At 40.0% G+C, this 23,415-nt stretch overlaps 1 protein-coding gene across 3 annotated transcripts; it reads left to right on the plus strand.

Moving 5' to 3' along the window:
• Positions 1-24: 24 nt before the first annotated feature.
• fli1rs (Fli-1 proto-oncogene, ETS transcription factor-related sequence) lies at positions 25-23,414 on the plus strand. Of its 3 annotated transcripts, none has more exons than XM_005923618.2 (10): positions 25-196; positions 7,978-8,183; positions 10,187-10,356; positions 14,287-14,490; positions 15,701-15,781; positions 19,513-19,581; positions 19,731-19,793; positions 20,493-20,540; positions 20,784-20,870; positions 21,364-23,414. In XM_005923618.2, the coding sequence occupies exons 1-10, from the start codon at positions 179-181 to the stop codon at positions 21,885-21,887; spliced, it is 1,470 nt and encodes a 489-aa protein (XP_005923680.1). In that variant the 5' UTR covers positions 25-178; the 3' UTR covers positions 21,888-23,414. The 3 variants fall into 3 exon arrangements, with proteins under 3 accessions (XP_005923680.1, XP_005923682.1, XP_005923681.1); XM_005923619.2 differs by having other exon boundaries at positions 27-709; XM_005923620.2 differs by lacking the exon at positions 20,784-20,870.
• Position 23,415: the final 1 nt, after the last annotated feature.

Raw genomic sequence — 23,415 nt, forward strand, 5'->3', positions numbered from 1 at the left:
GGGGGGGAGAAAAAAACTTGCCATCCGGTTTATGGTCTGTGAGCAAAAATTGTAACTGCAATGGTTTGCGCCATAGAGCCAATGCAGCCGTGCACGATTTGAAGTGAGGTTAGGAGCTAAATTAACTGAAACAATCACAAAACGACTAAATGACAAAGACCGCGAGGCTGCTGCTGCAATGGACTGTTCGATAAAGGTAGGTGTTTGCGCCGTTTTTTTAACGCCCGTGTTGAAGATGACAGGCGGCCACCCACACCGTGTGTCTGCTGAGTGAGAGAGTCAAGGCGGTGATGCGAGCTCCCCACTCTTTCCTTCTTGTACAAAATTTCCTCTTCCTTCCCGTTCGTGGTTGTATGTCGGCTCTATAATAACACAACTAACCACTACATCTTTACACTCAGATAAAAACACTAATTGGTGGCCGGTTATACGCGTAAAAGAGGATTTCCAAACGCACGCCTTTCGACTTTTTTCGTAATTTCGTCGAGCTCTTCCTGCATTATTCACGGACCCACAAATAACGACAAGCATAAGGCACGGAGAGTCAAATTACTGACCACCGATCGCTTTCATAAACGCTTTTGTTTCTTTAACGAAGATGAAGTAAATGAAGGGGATGCTGGACTTTCTCGGTGCGCGTAAGGCAGGTGTCCTCGAAGGCGTCATGGATCGAATTGGAGCAGGAGGATCCATTTCCATCAGATGACTGGTATTTCACATTCCACACTATTACAGCTACAGCTGTTTATCGTCTCCTGAGGACCGTTAATTGTTTCGATGTCTTATCTTCTAAGAGAAGCTGAAATAAAAGGCCTCTGTGTCAGAGAGAAAACGAACTTTTTACCGAAATTAGCGCCGACTGTTGCGCAACGAGGGGAAAATGCAATTATTTTAATCCGATTGTGCACTCAAGTGACCCAATTCACGCTCGGTTTCTATTAAATTGCGCCAGTATGCAACACTGGGCCTTTATATGCACGTATATAATTCTGTACTGTGATTTTTGCAGTATGCACGATCACAATTCTTAATTTCGACGCTATTTTAATCTTGACATTTTTAATTAGTTCAAAATTAATTACTATAACGAATTCCTTTAAAATTTCATTACGGCTGCAAAACCTTTTTTGCAAGAAAAAGCGTTCCTCGGATGCAGGAAGTCATTATTCGCTGATTTCTCGGGTTGTTTCTAACATGCATTTGTATGTGCAGCTGTTTTTAGGCGCTAAACATGACCGAGATACGTGGTTTCTCGTTATGAAAAGGACAGCAATTAAAGGGCTAGTACAAAAAAGGGGCAAAATGAAGCCATACTAAAAGTAAACCTTAAATTATTATTAACATCCTTTATGACGAGTTTTTTTTTAATTCTTTTTAGTTTGTAGTTTCAGTGTCGGGAGACTCTTTGGGATTCTTTGTTATTTTTATATAATTATCCAGATGCTTATTCTCTTGTACTCTGTAGCTGTCGATTGTGTTTGAGGTTATTTTAAGAATAATTTATAGCAGCAAACGGGAGCACTTGTCAGGTGTCGTTATCTGAACGCAGCAGGCTTCCTGTCTCAAACCTCAGACTTTCCGCACACATTTCCGCTCCCTGGACCAGAAAAAAAAGTCAAAAAGGCAACAAAGGCTCTGAAAGACAGAAACAAAGTGGACAAAGTGAGGCGTTGCGTTGTCGTGGCTGCGCTGCCCGCTCCCTCGCTGACAGGGAGCTGGAGCAGAGAGGCCTGGCCCCGAGTTTGCGGCCTGCAGAGGCCTGCGTGCTGTCAGGATCCGAGCTGTGAAAACCGCACCGTTGTTTGTGCAGCACAAAGCGCAGCTGCTCGAGCCTTTGCAAAATCAGCTCAACTTTTACTTCTCCTTTCTGCCACTTGTTGCTTCAGACATGGCGAGGACAAAGGGCTGTGCCTTTGCACAACGTGATCTCTGGTCTTTTACTGCAGCATACACCTCATGCGTGGGCTGCACTTAAACACAAATGTAGGTGTTTTTTTATTATTATTATTATTATTTAAATTAAACTTAAATAACCCGAAATCAGACTCTTATGTAAGCAGGAGCTCAGTTAAGCTTTAAGACTTTTAGTCTCTATAAATAAAAACACCGAGGGGGGGAAAGAGGAACTCAGAAATCACCAAAATACAATGTTTCTCATTAAAATACCAGCGTTTGAGATGGATATGTGGAAGTCCTGTTTGCGCTGCACTATTATTTATTCAAATATCAATCCAGGTTATTTGTCAGGCTGCATGCAGCATATTTTACTGAAGGCAAGATAATGCAGGCATCAACATATATCACCCAATCCGCTTCTTCAGCCCAAGATAAGCCTTGAGGGGCGTCATAAACGACTAAATATAAAACAGATTTTAATCATGTAACTGCTTCTTGCAAGTTGTTAACCACATCCTTTGTTCCAGCTTAGGGTTAGTGGCTTACCAACCTTTTTGGCCTTTAACCCCTTCATACAGTGTATTGTTTTATTAAATATTGCGTAGAGGTAGAGATATGGAACATTTATGCAGTGAGCCAGATAAAAGACATATCTTTAAAATAAAATTGTTACACAAATATTTTCTAGTTGTCTTGCTAAACATTTGGCAACCTGCTGGAAACTACGAATTAAACGAACAACAGTAAATTCATCTAAAAGGGCTACTTTTTGTTTTTAGTGCACCTAGATTCCAAACTGGGGAACTGACAGTTTTCCCTCCCCTTTAAAAAGTAGAACCAATGACCTTCTACCTCTATGGTTAGGGGATGTGGTGATTTTGTTATGCTGTGTTGCAAGCATGTTTTGGGTCAAATGATCCCCTCAGTGGTAAAGAGCCACTGTAAATCTATATAAAGTTGTTTATGAAATATTTTTCTCCTAATTAAGGATAACACTGCTTATCCAGGGAGTGAGGGTGAAAGGTGAATGGTTTGAAGAGAATGAAAATGATGTGAATCATAATTGTTTCAGAGTAACCAAATCTCAGCCCACCTTAACAGTTTTGTTAGACCGCAGTCTTCCCTAATATTGCCACACAACAAATACAGAAATAATTGGAAAACCGGTGTTTCATCCTTCCACTAAATGCTTCAGACTGCAGAATCATTTCATTTAGGTTAGTCTGGCTCACTAAGACCTTTTATGTTGGTTTCCTTTAATTTGTTACCTGTTTGTAGTATTTTAAGGCTTACACAGGAATTTCTACAATTTTTGTTTGTTTGTTTATAGATCAAATTATTAACCAGGACATATTCATTAGATTGTGAGATACCTAAATGGTAGTTTTTGGTTGCAGCCCTGGTTACAGGTGAACTTTAGCAGTACAAATACATGTAGAATAGTACATGCAGCAGGATATATTTAAGGGGAAATTTCCTTTAAATGAAAAGGTCTTGGCAGTAAAAACTAAGAGTCTTTGAACACCAACACCCTTCGTGTGTGATTCATAACAGACTACTACCTAACGTTATCTGATTCAGGCTCTGTTGCAATGGCCTTCTCGTGTGCTACTGAAAAATGACTTTTGCAGGTAGAGTTATTAAAGTGAGTCTTGGAATATAAGGCATTTGGATTCATGGTTAAATGTGGATAAACTATGAATCTTATACAAATTTATACAAAGATGAATAAAGATCCACAACTCGACAGGCCTCCTGTGAGCACGCTTTTAGTTGCTGGCTTGGGCAAGACTGCACTGATGCAACCTGCAAAGCTGCTGACAGCCATGTCAAAAGTTTCCATGCAGGACTTCGTGTTTGTGCGCTCACTCAAAGTGGAAAGTGCGTGCTATCAAAGTGAGCAGCAGCGGCGTAAATTTTAGGACATCGAGGCACAAGGCGGCCTCAGTTTCAAGAAGGTCATGTTTTTAAAAGCAGTTTTGTGTCACTGAGCAACAGCCTGAAACGCTCTCAACAGGAAGTCAGTTGTGGCATCGGCGGTCAGGCCGCAGTTTGGTATATTTGTATCAGTGAGCAGAGGAGATGAAGAGAGAGGGAAAGAGCAGAAAGAAACAGATAAAGAAAGAGCGGGAGTGTGCATGAGCTTTTCACTGAACTCACTGTGCCAAAGAGCAAACGTTTGGATGAGAAACTGCAAGTGACGATAATGTCAGCTTGAATTTTGAGCTCTAAATAAAATTAAAAAACTAAACAAAGCAACAAAAAAAAGATACAATCTTCAGCTACAGCTCACAACTGCCTACTATCACGCATTCTCGTGAGAATTTGCTGTCAGCAGCGAGTTTTATCCCGCCTTCAGTTGACTGTTTCACTTCTGCACAGAGTAAAGGGCCCCGGAGTGTGAGAAGACAAACTGACAACAAGAGGACAACAGAAGTAAAAGAAAGCAAAGAGATGGAGAACAAAGCACAACATGCAGTCCTGCTAACCACTTCTCAAACATACAACACACACACACACACAGAGCCCTACATTTACAGCATTACATGCGTCAGACTCTGTTGCTGGTCTTTCATGCGGAAGTATTCCTGTAAACAAAGTGTGAATAAGGTTTTGGTTCGGCTACATTAAGCATGACAAGAAAAAAAACTGCAAACTCGAAATAAAAACAATATTAGATGGTAGTTTACAAAAGTGTCAGCGTTCATGTTGCATTATGGGTATTGTAGGCAGTTTTTTTTAAATGACAGATATTCATCTGAAGTAACCATCTGCATGAATTTTGATCAAACAGCAGCCTGAAGCTGAGAGTCCCAAGTTAAAATCTCCAACTTTACAGCACAAATAAACATGTTTACAGTAGACAGAAAAAACGCACCCCTGAATCGTATTTGTGTGCTCACAGTGACTATACTTGGCGGAGGGGGTTCTCATCTGTGTAGATTTTTATCACGTGGCATTATGAGGCCATCCTTGTTGGTGACTGTAGTCACTGGCTTCATCTCCAGTAATATGAGTCAGAGAAATAGACCCGGCAGTTGTATATTTGGTGTTGGTGCTTTCTGAAGAATTTTCTAAATCAGTTATCTGATATACTGACACCTGCTTTGTAGCCATTTGTAATATAGGACCATCCAAGAAGTCTGGATGGTCCTATAGTGCAGCTTCTCACCTCATTAGTTAATTAGTTTAGAGGAGGCGAGTATTAGCATTGAATTTGGGCACATTAACACTAGTCAGCAGGTGTCTGTGTTTGTATGTAACACTGCCATCCGTCATCCAAATATGGCCACTTTTGGCTCAAATGTTTCCAACGACTCACATTTTGAAACCTAAATTTGAGGCTTCAACAAAGCAAGGAGTCCACAAACCAGTAGGTGCTGACATCCATCTTTTACATACAGTCTATGATTTTGACAATAGTGCAGTGTTCAATATTTTTCGTAACAATTGTGTCTTTAAAATCTTGAGCAACTTTTTTGTGTAATCGTGGGTTGGAGTGAAATGAAAACGTAACCTTCTTCTAGAAAAAGGGCGTATCCATTACACAGCAGCAAACGCTCCACGCAGCAGAAGCAGTAGCTGACTTCTGTAGGAGTTTGTCTGCAGCATGAAGGAAATGCCGAATTGTGTGCCATGCATTAAGATGTGGTTCACAGTGCTCAGGCAACAATTGAGCTAAAAACAAACAAACAAACAAACAAAACAACACACACACGCACAAATGAAAAACAATGTGATGGCGGCACTTCAATCAAGGCTCATACTCTTCTTTCCGTCCACCCCTCTCCTCTCTGACCACAGGCCTTTAAGGGTTGTTTTCCAGCTTTAAAATGACCCACATTTTCACACTATGCACCCCCTCCTCCACCATTTCCTCTCCCTTGGCCTGTGCCAAAAGGTTCCTGTGCACATGGCGGCCTGGTTTCCTGTAGGCCACTGAAAAAGCACGGCACTGACGTACAAGGCCCAAAGACAATGCTCAGCTCCTCTAAACAAACATGCACTTGCACCCACTTAGATGGCCGTGGTCGCATCACACATGCACGCACTTAATTTGAGCAGCAGACAGAACAACGGGTCCGGTCTCTGGCCTCCTGAGTACGTGGGATGAAAGTGCCATCTTCGAGCGGTTTTGAGGCCACATTTTGGGCGCTGAGCACAGGAAGACGGACTTAAATCTCAATTAGACTCCACCTTGAGCTAACACCCCTCCCCCTCCCTGCAACCCCGATCCTAACGACAAAATAAAACTGTGGTTAAGGTTACTGATGTTCTTTATGATTAGACAGCCTCCTGGCTGCTTTCACAGTTCATTTCGCTCCTCATTGTAGTGGTTTCATAACCTCCTGTAGCTTTTTACGTTAAACATGCATTTAAAGTTTTAAACAGTCACAGGGGAATTCTTTATCGTGCAGAGAAGAGTTGAATCCTTCAAACTCAGCCCAGGGCCCAAATCTGGCCTCTTACAAAGGGAATTTCAGCCAGACAGTTGAAGTTCAGGAAAACTGCAATATGTTTGTGAGTGACAGATTTTCATGTGCTTCTGTTTTCAAAAATATGCTCCATTATATCGACATGATTACCTTTTTTTAGGGCTTTCTAAAAATACTTTTTCTTGAAATTTGTCACTCAAGTTCTCGTCTTGAGGCCTTCAAGAAATACATGAAAACAAAATCAGGGATTATTCTGCTTTTACAAAATCAAAGGAAAATAATCTTTATTTTTTTTTTTTTTGCAATGTTATCAAAATTAACAAATTAAACACTTTTAAACATAAATAAAACAATGACAATCTAGACAACACACCACAACATAAACATACATTTTGCAACATAAACAAAAAAACAAAAACAAAAAAAGATTTTCAACATTTTAAAGTTGACAGTTTTCCTGGTTTCTTGTGTAATTACTTCCACTCCTGCACAGTTCATCAACAATAGTTCATCTGACTGAATTCAACCTTCCAACCAGACAGTTATGTTTCAACGCGGATTCGTCTATTTTGTGCCACTTAGCATTTCTTTATCGGATCCTAAAAACCCATCATTTTGTTTTTGGTTTTTTGGGTCAGAATTTTGCACATCTTTTAATTATATAAAGACCAAATCCCATGTTAGCAACTATTTTAAGTGAAGTATCTACAATAATACCCAGGAACCCCAAACTGGGTTTAGAAGCAGTTAATTTATTTTAAAAAAATAAAATTAGATCGTTTATTTTACAAAATGGATTGAACCAAATATAATGGTAAATGTCTAAAACACATTCAGAAGCAGTTTATCGGTGTAGCCACTGAGTGCAACTCTAAAAGTGTGTAATGCAGTCGTGAATTTAACTGAGTTTGAATAAAAGTGAACAAAAACAAACTGATTACACGTTTCATCCACAAGAAATAAAATTAAATATTAAAACTTCACAACGTATTCAGCCCATATTAACTGACATCGGCATTAATTTGTTGCTTTTTGATTTTTGCTGATTCTCAACCATCGAACTTCTGTTGGAAGCCATTTTTCCTTTTGTTGAGCAAGTTTCCAAAAATAGAAATGTGCTTCCTCGCAGCAGGTATCTGATCTGATATATATGTTTCCTCTCTGCCATTGTTGTCCAAAAACTATTAAGAACCCTTGACTGGGGGACTAGTTTGTTTTGACTCAGTCACACATACATCATCCTGTTGCTCACTAACGTGCATTAATCCACTGGCGAAAATAGTCGCAACAAATTCATTACTTCCTGCTGTTTGAGTAACATTTCGTAAACAATGAAATTAATTCGTATTCAGTGAAGATCACTTAACCTTCTTCTTAAACTCTATATTTGTGACACAGATTTAACACTTTATGGCAGCATGAATTAATATACTTGAAATACGCGATATTATTTCCTGATCCAAATCCTGGATGTGATTAATTCAATCTGGTTTCATACAAGCAGAAAACATTTTAGCATTAAAGCGTCAATGCTGCTGCTACAATCAGCTCCTGCTCGTTTCGGTGGATAAAAATAAGTGTTTTGAAAAAGCAGTTTCCACAGGTTGTGACCCGGCAGACACTGACCCGCGGTTCTGTTGAACAGGAAGCGCTGTCCGTGGTGAGTGAGGATCAGCCCATATTCGAGCCGACCTACCCCGCAGCCCCGGCCATGCACATGAAGACCGAGATGACGTCGCCCGGCGGGTTCAGCCAGACAAACAAGCAGAGCCCCGAGCCCACTGAGCCGGAGTGGGTGGGGCCAGGAGCACCAAGTGCTGGGAAGAGAGAACAACACGTCAATGGCACCAGGTGAGTCACGGCACGCCGAGGCCACAGGAGAGCGCGGGTTCCCGTATTATCTGACTCGAGTCCACGTTGGTATGTCGGGTTTTCCACATACTAAAAATATTTGTTTATCGTTCACTTCCCAGATTCCCGCCTCTGATTGTGGTCACGGCTTTGTTCATTTCCCCCCCCATCATCGCTACAAAGCGTGGGCCGGCTGTGATGGAAATTTGGGTCCCTATGTTCAATATTTTAATTTCCTGCATTATTGTGGTCCACCTGAACACGCTGCTCACTTTATACTGCGCTGCGTTTACACTCCGCAGCTACTTAATAAAACATGATACACCAAAAAACATTAAGCATATACTTTCCAAAACTTTTGGCTTCTGAGATATCAATGTTGTGAGCACCTCACAGATTCATTTGAAAACAGACGTAAAATACAAATCAGTTGTTTGGTTTGTTTGTTTTTCTGTCCCCGCTTCTTCAGTTAGAAACCGCTAAACTACTCAAACGCAGGCTGTTTATCAGCATCCACCTCCCACTGTGAGACATAAACACTATTAGACTGTTGCCGTTCTATTAATTTCAAATGTGACATCCATCACAGCTGACATTTGAATGAATGAGTACTTCTACTTTTGATACTTAGACTGAAAAAAGAAAAATCTTGTAGAACTTTTTAAAAGCATTTTTCCACATTTGCATAAGGCTCTGTGTAGATATAACGAGATATCCTAACAAGGCTTGAACAGCTTTTTCATTTAGTAAAGTCAGTGTATTTTTTAAAGTCTTTCTTTTCCTATTTGTTGCATGTTAAATCTAATTGACAGGGATTTATGTCCATTTTTAATAGAAATCCTTTAATTCAAATTGACTTTTTTTAAAAGTTAACTTCTTGCAGCACAAGTAATCCCTTTGCACTGAAAGCTCAGACTACTCTAAATGCTCAGTTTTACAGATTTCTTTGGCTCAGTATGATGTCAGAAATCATTATTAAGGCACACAAGCTCAGGCTTTAAGCACAGAAGCCACGTCTACTTTCTGTTCTTACCTTGTGTTTGTGATAGGCACCCAATCACACTGCAATCCCATGAATGGCGAGGTAGCTAACCAAAACTGATTGTTTCAGACCGCATGAAGCGAGTGGCTGCATGAAGCCTGACGTAGTGAGTCATTCTCAACAGGACCAGCAGGTTAACAGTGCTGATATGGAGATGGTTGCCAGTTTAGCAACCAACTTTCACAACTTTGACCATCTAATGTGACAGTAAATATTACCGCTTCAATAAAAGAACCGTATAAAAACAGAACGTGCAAAACACTTCGGGTAAAGCTCAAAAGTTTTGCTCCTACCAAAACTACCAGATACAAGTGCCTGTATTGTGTTTACTGGGATTCTATGATCAGCAAGATTTCAGCTGGACTTTGAATTTGAAGTAAAATCCCAAGTTGGTGAAATATTCTGCAACCTCCTCCAACTCTGAAGCTTTTAAACAGAATAAATCAAACAAGAATAACATGAAAAATGACTTCAACAAGTTACATTCACAAATACAAATATGATTTTTAACCATGACACATTTACATCTGCTTTCTATATTTAAGTGTAGTACACTCTGCTCATACCATTTCTGCACCGTTATTTAAGTAGGGCTTTTAATTCTAGATCAGCGCTACTGAGTGCAAGTATTTTCTAACAACTTCTATTTTTATGCAAAAACTGTCTATGTGGTGAAAACTGGGTTAAATTAGTGATGCACGCCACCTACTCCTGACAGGTCATTTCAGTGGAAATTGTTGCAGAGAAACAGTTTGACTAAATTTACCTCCTGTCATATACAGACTAGCAAAAACTCTGAGAGGAAATGTAGCTGGCTGAAACTGCATCCAGTCTATTGTCACAGATTTTTCTCTCTTCATAATTTGACTGTGGAGAGTAATTGATGTATTCCCGAGACATTTAGAAGACTGAAATTGCTCCTCAGATGCTGACTAAAGCCTCTCTTTTCCTTTTGTCGTAGTCGCGAGTCCCCAGTGGATTGCAGCGTCACCAAGCGTTCCAGACACATGAGCAATGAAGGGGCCTCGATGCAGTACCAGGCCTCCTCGTACACAGAGCCCCGCGTCAGCCCCCAGGCCACCACCCCACCCAGCAGTGCCACTGAGGAGAAGAGGGTCATCGTGCCAGCAGGTGAGCTGAGCCACTCAAATGAGCTGGCGCTCAGCCGCCATGATGCATCACTGTCCCCATCACGAGACGGTTTCCCAACAGCCGGCACAGCCTGGGCTTGTGCAACATCAGTACTAACTGAATCAGAGACGGGCATGTGCGTGTAATTATTCGTCTCTTAAAAGAGCCCCAAGAGCCCCGGAGCACAACAGATAAACAATAGCAGGTTTCTAGCAGTTGTGGCACAAGGTGACATCAGGCTTTCAAAAAAAGTGTGAAGTCTAAAGTGCAAAATTAACACTCAGGACTGTGATATTAACAAAAGAGAGAACAAGCAAGAACAGACCTGATGAGCAGGCTTCAACATTTTCAGTTTTAATCAGCTCGCTTCCTTTTTCAGGACTGTAATGAAAATACATAAATAACCAGCAGCTACGTCTGAAAACACAGTATTTAAATATTCTTTGAAATGAATTCTTTTTTAAACTCAAAGCAAACCCAAGAAATCACATAAATATGTGTGCACCACATTAATACATCACAGGAATTTATCTCAAGGGATGCTTTAAATAATTAACTGAGCACTTCTGCCATAGTAGTTCATTTACTCTCACTTTATTTTACTTTTTATTTGAATGCAGAATTGCAACAAAGCAGGTATGTAATACACAGATTTCACTGTAATATACATCAGGAGATCACATGAAGATTATTATAATAGTGTAATGTAACTCAAACAGCTGGTAGTATTAGACTGCAAAGCTTTTATAGCAAGAAACTGTGTACAACATGGTTTTTATGGTATATTAATCAGCAGGAACATGCAGGCATATTTCAGCAGCTTTCATACCTGTTAGTAAATCTATATCGCTATAAAGCTAATAATAAATGTTTGTCCAACCAAACATCCAACGATTTAAAATCAACAAGCCACTGCTGCACTGCGGTAAGATTTTGTAAGCAGGCAAAAGAAGTCCAATATCCAGAACTTGAAAGTTGCTTTGTATGATTTATTTATCCAGTTTGGCAAGCAAGAAACAAAGATCCATTTTTGCTGCTTCCAGCTGCTTCTCCTGCTCTGGTAAAAAACCATAGGCCCACCCCAGTGCATGCTGGCCCTATACCAGTCCCTTTACTTACAGAAAATGGCCCTACTGTTCTTCCTGGCTGACTTAACAAGATAAACAACAAAACAAAGCAAAAAATGAAACAAGTATTGACCTACAAATAAAACTTATAACGAAAAATATAAGTAAACCAACAACAAATTTCAAAATAATAAATATAATGAATAAAAAGCTCCAACAATAAATAAACAAATATTTACTTCACATTCTTCTACAGCAACAGTGTCTATCTTTAAAAAGTACACATTTGAAAGGTATTAAAAAAATCTGAAATGAATGAGACTGATGTCGTAGCCACCGGCTGCTTTTCACATCTGTTGATCTTCTGAGAGTAGAGAACAACACCAGCCCTAATATTTAATACACACAAGGCTGATACTCATCAGACGAATGTGAACATGACAAAACAGGAAGGATGTGTCGCTGCGACTAATTCAGTGTATCGTTTTTATAAGTCGTGGTGTCGATGCAAGTTTGTTTCAGCTGAGCGATGTGAAAAATGCACCGATCTCTCTGTTTGCAGAGAAAAAAATCGCCCATGCACAAACTGGATTAAACGCGCCGATGTGTCATTTCTAGCCGAGTAGTTCAGTTTGCTGTCCCTTTTATCGCTGCTATGAATCACGGGTCCAGTCATCTAAATTCTTCCTCTGTCACAGCTTCCCTGATTTTGTCATCCCCAGAGACTCGTTAAACAGACAGCATGTTTCAGTGCACGTTTCAGCTGGCAGGTGAGGTGGATGATTTTAAAATTAATGTACAAATCATCCGTGAGTCACCATCACAGAGTTATTCTGCCTTATAATACACGGATGTTGCATCACAGCAACACGTGTTGATCAGAACAATCAGGAGCTAAAGGGCAGGATAACGTCCGCTCAGAGCTGAAGCTGCCGTCCAACATCACAGCCAGTTCACAGCACACAGTCATTGTTTGCTGCTGGAAATGAGCTTCCTGAATCGGACCAGGTATATTTTAACAGATCAACACCAAGCCAAGCTGAAGCTGCCACTGACTTGAGCTTAAAAACATGTTAGGCTCTTAGCACACAGGATACAATTAAAGAGTACAATATTCAGCATTATATAAATGAACAAGAATGTGTATTGGATCCCTCAAACAATAACAAAAAAGACAATGAAAATCCAAATGAGCAAAAAGAAATATTCAAGATGAAGTCTATCTCTGTGAGATGCATATTACTACAACACGATTAAAAAAATACTTTTAAGGCTAGAATGAGTAAAAAAAACAGTAGAGTTTAGAGTTTAGGAAATTTCATCATGCGGTGTATATATATCAGAAATATGTTCGTTATTACTTCTGCAGATTATATCAGTAAGGAAGCTGATTAAATATTGACTAATGACATATGGCAAAGGGGTGAGATTAAAAAAATATTTCTATGTGTGAACAAACGTGTAATCAGAGTTTACTCAAAAATGTTTTTGTTTTTTTTTAACATGTGTTGTATGTAGATTATGAAATATTGGACTCACACCAATGTTTCACCTTTACAATAATAATTTGACCAATAGCAGACCGGTACCATCAATACCAATGTTTCTGTCATTTGTTCCCAGTTTGTGTGCAAATCGAATATTAAAATCTTTTTTCATTATTATAAGTTTCAAAGCCTTTCAGCGCTTCATAATAATTTAGAACACACAGCTGATGGGCCATTTTCAGTCCCACCAACCGGCACTACAACACTAATGCATGTCAAAAATGTAAAACACTCCCACGTACATGAAATATGCTTAATGAACGTAAATATAGACGGCTTTGTCAAAGCCATATTTCTAAAAAGCTGTTTTCAGCTCAGTATTATGGTCATTATTTACTCCCTGAATATTGAGCCCTTCAGGGAAATCAAGAGCGCAGATGGAGAAGCAGTTGAACAGTCAGAAGAAAAAAACAAAAAGAGAAAACACATGGCTGAAACCAAAGAACAGCTTATTTTAAATGTAATTTTCCTAATTATGCACGTAAATATAACAGAAGTGTTGTCATAAATTTTAAGATGACTATTAATTTATTAAAAGAAAAAAGAAAAACAATCCCGGCCTCAAATTTCAGTTGACTTCTCAGCCCTTTAAAGATCACCAGATACCCTCTGAATGGCTCCACTGGATGAACTTTTATGACTATAAATATAAGCAGGACCCATTTAAACGTGTTCTCTGGTTAGGGGTGTGTTATCTGTTTTGACAGTGTGGTTATTCCCACCCTACCACCTATTTTACAATCACTATCAGAATCACTAAGAAGTATCCGGTGTTAATCAGCACTTTCATGACCTCCAAAACAAACAGGTCGCATTTAGCTGTGTGCTGAGTGCTCTTTAGACTGTTGACTCTTTCATCCCCCCCAATGTGATGGTGTGAAGGATTACAGGCGAGCACTGCTGGTATTTAAAGATTCCTTCCTGACATTTTAGAAAACGTAATTTTCCTGACATCATAAAGGTAAAACTTCAATTTTGTAAAAATGAACATCTTAATAATCTTCACATCCAGGCTGCAGTGCTGAGTTAAAGAAAATCCAGGTTTTAAACTCGTGTGAAAGTCTTCACATCAAAGCTGAAGTTACTGCTTGAGCTAACCACTCCTGGAAGTGTTTTCACAGGAAATCAGTGACCAGATTAATCAGAGTAATTTATGATAATTCCCCAGTAAGTAGCTTCTACAATTTCCTGTTTGAAAGTTTCTGATACACAAAAAGCAGAACAGCCTCACAAAGGATGTTCAACTCTTCAAAAAAATGCCAAACATGAGTGAAAGTCTGTGTAATAAATGACTAAGCGCCTCTCTTCAATTCCAGATCCCGAGGTGTGGACGCAGGACCACGTGCGCCAGTGGCTGGACTGGGCCATCAAGGAGTACGTCCTGGAGCAGGTGGATGTCATGCTTTTCCAAGCGCTTGATGGGAAAGCCCTGTGCAAGATGACCAAAGACGACATGATGCGGCTCACGTCGGCCTACAATGCAGACATCCTGCTCTCGCACCTCAATTACCTCCGGCAGAGTAAGGCTGGCTTCATGTGTGAGATCTTGCTCTGCAGCTGATAACATTGTTCACGTCTCGCAGATTTCAAAGGTTTTCAAGTGGCAGAAATGCATCGAACACGAGGATCTAACAGTTCCCCGACGCAGCTGCGTTAGTCTCGCTGAAGCATTTCCATTTTTGTCCGTGTAATGAAGATCTTCTGAAATTAAACACTCGGAAAAGAATTGCAGCAAAAACCATTTTTGAAAGTGTGCATTTGGATTTTTTAAATATTTTTCCTGAGGTTTGTTATCTCAGAATTGGATTTACTGATAAATAAACTCCACCCAGGTATCAGTGCATTTAAGAGAAACGCAGATTCATTGGGGGCAAATAAAGAGTTCATGATGTTTTTTGTTTTGAGGAACATGATGTCACTTCAGGCTCTCGTTTGTTGTTCTGTTAACCAAATTTGTGGTCTTCACTGAGCGTTGTGGCCACTGTTCCTCTTTGCAAAAGCAGGTTTCCTGTGTTTCGCGTAACACACGTACGTCACCATGAGTTTGGATCCGTACTACATTACATAATTTACCAAGTGTTTGTGACTGAAGCAGCAGCAGTTTGACGAGTGCAAATCACTGCAGTCATCGTGTCTGAGCTGGTTCGACAAGAGGTGGACAAATGAACAGCAGCATCCAGTGTTGCACTGAGGGTGGGCTGTGAGGAAGACAATGTGGGTGCTTAGTAGCCTTGAGGTTAGGGAAGCAGACATTTTGAATTAACAAAAATCAAAGTAAAGGTTTCAGGAAAAGGTTTGAGGTTTTAAATGTTCGAAAGCAGATTTAAAAAAGATTAAAAAGTAGTGAAACAAAAACAGCCGTGGTGATGAATTTACTGCAGAAAATGATGCAGTGTTCGTAAAAGTATTTCTTTCAGTATCACAGGAAATGGTCCTCTCAGATCCTTCCAGAATTTTTCTGGTGAATTGGCACCTCAGTCTTTGATAGATCCTCATTTTTTTAAATAAAGCCTGAGTTTTCACCTTCAAGTTATCTTAGTGGTTCACGAGGCATTCACAGTCCCTTCTTTTCAACTGGCTGGACAAAAAAGTCGAGTCTGTTGAAGCAACAGGAAAAACAAAGCACCCCCACCCCACAGTTATAACGTTATGCTTCTGACACACAGGACAGACACTACTCTAGAATATAACATTGAATTTTATTTCATTCTTGAATCTTTTTTTCCCCAGGTAGTCCAACGTTCTCCTACCCAACAACTCCCACCAACAACACACCACCACAACAACAGCCGCCCAGACAGGTGAAAACAGGTGAGATCAACCTCTGGCACATTTCACCCACTTTCAGGACAACACATTCTCCGAATCAGCTTCTTTGTGTGATGAGGTCCCAAATATTTTAATAGCAAACATGAGGGATTTTGTGTTGTTGCTTAGTGAAAAATCATAATTAGCAACACTAACATCAAAGTTGTTCAGTTATCCACTGATTCCACATATACTAAAAGGTGCCCTTCACCTCAGAATTGAATATAAATATATATATTTTAATGTATTCATTTTGCTTTCGACTGTCTGCATCCATCACCCAAAAGTAGTGCACAGCTAGCTAACTTCAGTTCAGTTCAAAGAGGCAGTGTTGGTAATATTTACCTTCCGCCACGAGCACGAGGCCTAGTGTCAGATACACACTTCCTTCTGCACTGCGATACAGTTAGCGGGTGTAGTTTGATAGAAACAAATAGTTCCTACATGAAACCACTCACAACAAGGTTTGTGGAGGGTTTCAGTAACCTGGTCACGATTTCTGGTAAGACACACGGCTGCTTAGGTTCTCAGATGTATTTTTTGTTTTTGCCGCTTTCAGCACCACAAAGTTACTGTGAATTAGTTGCATTACGTTCAAGGAAAGGACGACATTTCTTGGGGTCATGCAAGGTTCATTTTGGGGTGAACTGTAATTAAACTCAGTTATACCTTCATCGTCCAGATGAAGCTGATTAGCTGACTTGTGTTAAATTAATAAATAAATTCTAATTTGAGGTTTCGGTTTACTGGGACTGTTATTTACCAAGTGTTGCATTAAAACCAAATCTGAAGGGAGGTGCATTTTTATTTTATGCATCGTTTCTATAAAAGTACATTTCCATTTAATACAGGATGTTAGGGTTCTGAAAAATAGAACAGTTCATAATATTGTGGTCATTCTTCAAAATGAGGTCGCGATAACAACTCTGCAGGACTGAAATGTATAAAACGCTTGGCTGTTAGACTGTCACGAGTCACTGCACTTTCTGCAGCAAAACCATCACAATCATCAGAACTGATACTGAAATGATAAAAACAAACCAGTTTTTAATTAAAATGCAGTGGCAGATGTTTACTCGAGTATTGTAGTTAAAGTAAATTATGGGCACCTCAAAATAATTTGATTTTAGGGTATTTTTATGTGTTTAGTCTTAAATTTCAGAGGAAAACAATACGTTCCTTTCTCCTGCACTGCATTTTTCTAGCGGGCATGCTCTGTTTTGCGTAACTATTTTTAAATCCCGGTAACTGCCCGAAACCGGAAGTGATGTCATTTTCACAGAAATGTAGTTTTTGTTACCATCAGGGCCTCATGAGCCTATACTGGTGTTTTTAAAGTTATTTTTTTTGTAGTTTATTGCACTTTTTTGCAATTATGTAATTACTATGCACTTAATGCAGACATATTATTAAAATTTGGGCTATAATGGTTGCATTGATGTATAGCAACTTGAAATGCTCCCAAAAATGGCTCCACAGCATGTAAAAATATAATATAAGCTCTGGCGGACTTGGTTCTATGGTAGGTCTTAAAGGGTTAAAGGTTGCTGATCACACAAACAAAACAACACACACACACACACACACAACAACACACACACACACACACACACACACACACACACACACACACAAAAAAAACCAGCTACAGTAAATGAAACCATTGTGAGACGTCAGGATTTCCAACCTTTTCTTGTTTCAGGTTTATGTGAACAGCAGTCTTTCCTCTAAACCTCACTGCAGACTCTTATTTAGATCATGTCCTGAACTCTGAGGTTACATTTTCTAACACACAGCATGACTGTCTTTCATTTCTTTCATGCTTACTACCAAACCACTTACCTAAAAGATTTATAATTTAAAAAAAAATTAGAGTAGTTCAAACTAGGCTTTCTACCATGACCAGTAAACTGTACTTGGTGTACTCTGTAACTGTTGAGCATGAGCACTATTATGGACAGCCTCTCCGTTGCTACTTTAAGCATTCATAGCAGATACTGTGGTATGATTTTAATTGGAGGATTCAAAATTAACCCATTGGGCTTTTTTGTTTCATACTTTAATTGCTGTACTATATTCAAGTAGCTTAGTATGATCACTATTCAAAATAATCTATATGCATCTATATCCGCCCCCTTAATCCTCCATCTGAAAGAAGACATTGTAGCAGTTTCTCCTTTAAGACAACTTATGATTGGCTGCTGCTCATAAACAGTATCTGAGCTGGGTGGGGCTTTGTATTCACGGGTAGAGATGTCTGACATCATACAGAACCAAGAGTTAAATTGTCTTAGAGATGTTTCACACCTTGGCCCCAGTGACAGTAACTTTTTTTCTACACCTTGGTTCATGTGACAACAAATGATTAATAACTGATCAGTGACCCAGAGGTGAAACATCTTCACAAACATTTGAGATGGCTTCCTGTACAGCTTGTGTAGGAGGGAGTAGCTTGTAATAAGTACTGATGTGTCTCAGCATTGATAAAGTGTTTCTGTAAGAGGTGGATCAGGACACATTAGCATCTACATTCAGTTACTGGACATCCAACTTTTAGTACTCACTGCACAACTGTGCAGTAGTTCATGTTTGCCACAGTTTGCTATTAGTCATAGTCTGTGTTTCAGGTTGCTTGATGCAACTGGTGGTTTTTTCCATTTCCATCACCCACAGCCCCTCTCTGTGGGGGCCGGGTTCTGGTGGGGGTCTCTTCCTTTGACTTGTGTCGCCTACGATCATCTGATTATTGAGGTTCTCGCCTTGAGTTCAGAGTTATTATAGTTTTGTTTCATCAATTTCCATTTCATTTGACTACAAAGCCTTGAGGTGACTGTTGTTGTGATTTGGCACTATATAAATAAAACTGAACTGAACTAAACAGACTTAAGTCTAGCTTGAAGAGGAGGTTTGCTCATTTTAGTTTGAGTTTTTATTATTATTGTGTGGAGGGCATATGTCAGGGTCAGCACAGGTCTTACAATAAAAACACAGTTGACTTACATTTTGTAGACATCCAAGACAAACTGTGATTAAATTTGACTTAAGTACGAAGTAATAAAACGTCCTCTATATTTTTGTTTCATTCGTTAGTTTTCCAAGTTCACAAAATTGTTTCAGTTGTATTTTCCAAGTCTATTTTTTTGTTCTGTAAAAAATATTTTGGGGGGGTTTACATCTAGTTTTAGAGTTTAGTTTTAGTTAACTAAAATTAACCTTGCTTGAGAGAACCATTGTTGTGAATTGGTGCCATATTACCAAAAAAAACAAAAACAAAACTGAATGAAATCAAAGCTTATGAGCGCAGGGTTTTAACAGAGGCCTGAACTACCAGAACATTTAACGATTTAAAAATGATGTGCCGAGTTTCAGAACCATGTTGCCCAGTGCCAAAGTCTGAAAGGCTCCTTGGCACAACATTGGCCCCAAAACCGACGAGTCCAAACTCAACAGCCAGTTTCAAACAGGAAACAGCTGCACCGACAAAGGAAATGAGGGGGTATGGCTTCGGCTCCTGAGACAAAATTCACAATCTTGTGGCAACAAGGGTGGTCTGAACAAAAGAATGCTCTCCCAAGAAACTACGGGTCATCTCAAGACCTCCAAAGCCTTATCGTTGTGGTCTCGGTTTACTAAACTTCCTTCCTACTATAGCTCACTCGTCTTAATGTCCACTTCAAAGATTTGAATGCTCGTCAGTGTCTGGTCTCATCCTCATTGTGTTTGTGTTCATACAGAGAACAGTTTTGATGAAATCAGCCGCAGGAACAGCTGGCCGACAAACACCATGACTACAGTGCCTAAAGGTATGAAAAAAAGACGATATGAAACCGATAATAAGGATGAACTTTTTCATGCAAGAACACCCAATGGATTTTGCATTTTCTCTGGCTTTAACACAGCAGAAAAATCAAACAATTTCACACATTATACACAAGTTTTATTATTTTTTTAGGTTCTTCAATGGAGCACCAGCACAGTACACGAGTTACAGAGCCTGCTCCAAGGATTGGGCAAGGTACGAAGACCACGTGTATGTTTAGGCAGATCCTGGTTTACTGCTAACATTTTCTTCTTCTTTTTTGGCTCTATAACTCATTGCACCCCTCACTGTAGGAAGTATGGGAAAATGAGGAGTCACACAAAATGATATGCAAATGACATCGGTGCCTTTTTAAATGTTTGTTTTCAGTCTATCGAGTCAACGAGCTTCATCTAACAATTATTTCCTTCTTAGTTAACTCACCACAAGCACAATATGGGACAATGCTGTTAGTTTTAGTTAAACTGATGCACAAACCTAAACTTTGACTGGATTTCTGTGACTTAACAAATTGTAAAGAAAGACAAAGCTTGTGGCCTGAAAGGTCACAGGATCACCAAAGAAACTGCTGAAACACAAATCTGACTGCAATCATTTAACAGTTGGAGACGATCAGATATTGGTTGTGGCTAAAGTGGTGAACTGATCACACATCCCTTAGGCATTATATTAGTTTGACAGGTTTCATTGTGCTCACGTTAGAACATTTGAACTAACCTCCTCAAAAGACCACATTCAAAGCTCTGATTGGTCGAGCGTTTCTTCAATCTCAGCTTGAGTTTTGCTTATGTGTGCAAGAAAATGTGTTTTAACTCATTTCAGGGCATTTAAATCTTGGAGCATTAATATTAAAGTGACAATGTGTAAAAGTAATATTCCTTTTCTTCTTTACAGACCCATACCAGACATTAGGACCCATTAGCAGTCGGCTAGCCAACCCAGGTAAGAATCTGAACCATCATCAAGATAAATAGACAAGGACAATACAAATGAGGCCTTTACACTGTCTGCTTTGGCATCATGAGAAGCAAGCAAGCAAGCAAGCAAGGGCTGGCACACATGCACTTACTTTCCAAAGTGGAGTAAACACCAAGCAACAGCTGTTGTGTCATCACGCTTTACGCTATGACAAAATCCGGCTTCCCTCTCACCAGAATGACTGTTTGCCCTGCTGTTTCCTCACAGAAGGCCAAGCCCTCAACTCATCCAAGAACCGAACAGGCAAACAAAGTGCATACAAGCTCCCTGACCCCAGCGCTCACAGGCCTGTGGGTAGGTTTCTGCCCTGATGTCTATCACTTCAACCAAGCCACACAGTGAAAAGGTCACATTTGCTGAGAAAACAAATAAAGCATATTCTGACTTTTGTTTGGGACTCGTTACACTCAGAAAACCTGACGAGCTATCCAAGAGCAAATGGATCCATGATGAGGCATTTAATCCTATGAGGCTGAAGTAGCCAAGTTACCCTAACTCTGTATTTATTCATTCACTTATCCTGGAAACTAAAAGTGTTTTGACTTTTTTTTTTCCTGTCAAGACTTGAGAACTCATTTAGAAATTGGAAAAAAAAAAAAAACTTTATCTTTACACAAATTTAAATGCTAATTTTAAAGCCGACCTGTTTACATTTTTAAACACTGATGATTGTATTCCTTGAAAATAAATAAATATAGGCACAAACAGTTTCCTTTCTTGTTTTGAGCATGCAGTCACTGTTAAATCAGAACTCTGTGCCTTAACTCTCCTGCGTTTATCCTCCCAGGCTCAGGGCAGATCCAGCTGTGGCAGTTCCTTCTGGAGCTTCTGTCTGACAGCAACAATGCCAGCATCATTACCTGGGAGGGTACCAACGGCGAGTTCAAGATGACCGACCCGGACGAAGTGGCCAAACGCTGGGGTGAGCGCAAGAGCAAGCCAAACATGAACTACGACAAGCTGAGCCGCGCCCTGCGCTACTACTACGACAAGAACATCATGACTAAGGTGCACGGCAAGCGCTACGCCTACAAATTTGACTTCCAAGGCATCTCGCAGGCACACCAGAACCACTCAGGAGATGGTGGGATTGTTAAGTACCAGAATGAGATGTCTTATGTCCAGACCTACCACAGCCACCAGCCCAAAATGAACTTCATGGGTGGCCATCCTGCACCTATGCCCGTCTCCCCTGGAAACTTTTTCGGCCCACCGTCACCATACTGGAACTCACCCAACAGCCCCATCTATCCTGGGTCAGCCATGACCAGACATCCTGCCACTCACTCCCACCTGAGCTCGTACTACTGAGCATGATGCCAACTGAACACAAAAACAAACAAAACAGGAGAGGAACCCAAGTGCACCAAAGCACGCTCCGTCTCACCTGCCACCGAGCTGAACTCTGTTGAAAGAAGGCGAAATGACGCCATCATTCAAATTTTAAAGGCATTATTAAGTTGTCTTTGTTACGTTCCGTCTCAAAAACAAAACAAAAAAAACAAAAACCACGGACAAACATGAGGGTATATTAACCCTGGTATTGTATGCTTCCAGGAGTTTTATAAATAAACTCATAATATACTATATTAATGGTTATTCAGTTATGAATTTTTTCACACATCTGTAAAATACTTTGTTTGATATTGACTGTTGTAAAGACAGACGTCATAGTAGCATAACAGATCTACAACTGTTCTTTTCACTTCACAGGTCAAAACAGTTATCCCTGACTTTTTGTAAAAGGGAAATTGTACAGAATTAACATGTAGCAATAAAACATAAATGCTTGATGTAAAGCTAATAAATAACGCCTGTATGAGGAAAAAAAGATCTGATTTTGTGTTTACAGTTGAAAACAAAAACAGCAACAACAACCACCCAATCCACTCGGAGGAAAGTTGACCAAAGAAGGTCCCATACTGCAGCCCACAAAACCCAAACCATCTGTCATCAGAGGCCCCAGGACATCCTCAAAGATCCCACACGCCTTACAGCAGCACAAGACACCTTAGATGGTCCTATATTAAATTATAGCACAGCAAATCTTTTAATTCATAATAAACAAGCTAACAAGAAGCTGGATGCAGATTTGCCATTTACAAGAGATGCATGTAGCCTTTGGGTCTGAGATGTTCAGTCAGTGTAGAAGTGCTTTAAACTCCTCGGGATCTAAACAGAAGACCAACTGTATACAAGACTCGGGGAAAACTATAACATCCATTCATCCACCCACTCTATCACCCTGTAAGAGGGGCCCATCCCAACTGTCACAGGGTGAGAGAAGTGGGGCACACACAAGACAGGTGGTCATTCAATCACACCTTCAATTTAGGATGGCTATGCCTTTGCTTGTTTTTGTACCGTGGGAGGATCTCTGCATAACCACGAAGAACCATGTAGACACAAGAAGAACATGCAAACACAGAAGGGCGCAGCTGGCTGCTCGATTCAAACCAACAAGCTTCTTGATGCGAGGCGACAGCGCTGACCACTGCACCACTCTGCCCCACGAGTTCTCGCCGTGCCGTCTTATGCACGACAACATGGTGAAAAATAACACTTCACTACCAGCGCCTGAATTTTTACAGAAATGGAAATGATGACATAAAATGCTCATTGAATTGAAATTAGTTGCATTCATATCTTCTCTTACTGTTGAAGAGACGATCCCGTGTGAGTCCTGCATTTCTTTCTCTCTGTGATTGAAGTCCAAATAATTATTGATAATACAGAAATGTCTAAACTGAGTCACTGCACATTAAATTCACACTGACATGCTTTGACCTACACATCTGGTTCTCACATCTGGTCCTCACAAACGACAAGATGGCAGACC

This window comes from Haplochromis burtoni, unplaced genomic scaffold, assembly GCF_018398535.1.
Source record: "Haplochromis burtoni strain Fernald_Lab_line unplaced genomic scaffold, NCSU_Asbu1 Contig_64, whole genome shotgun sequence".
In the NCBI taxonomy this organism is placed as follows: Eukaryota; Metazoa; Chordata; class Actinopteri; order Cichliformes; family Cichlidae; genus Haplochromis; species Haplochromis burtoni.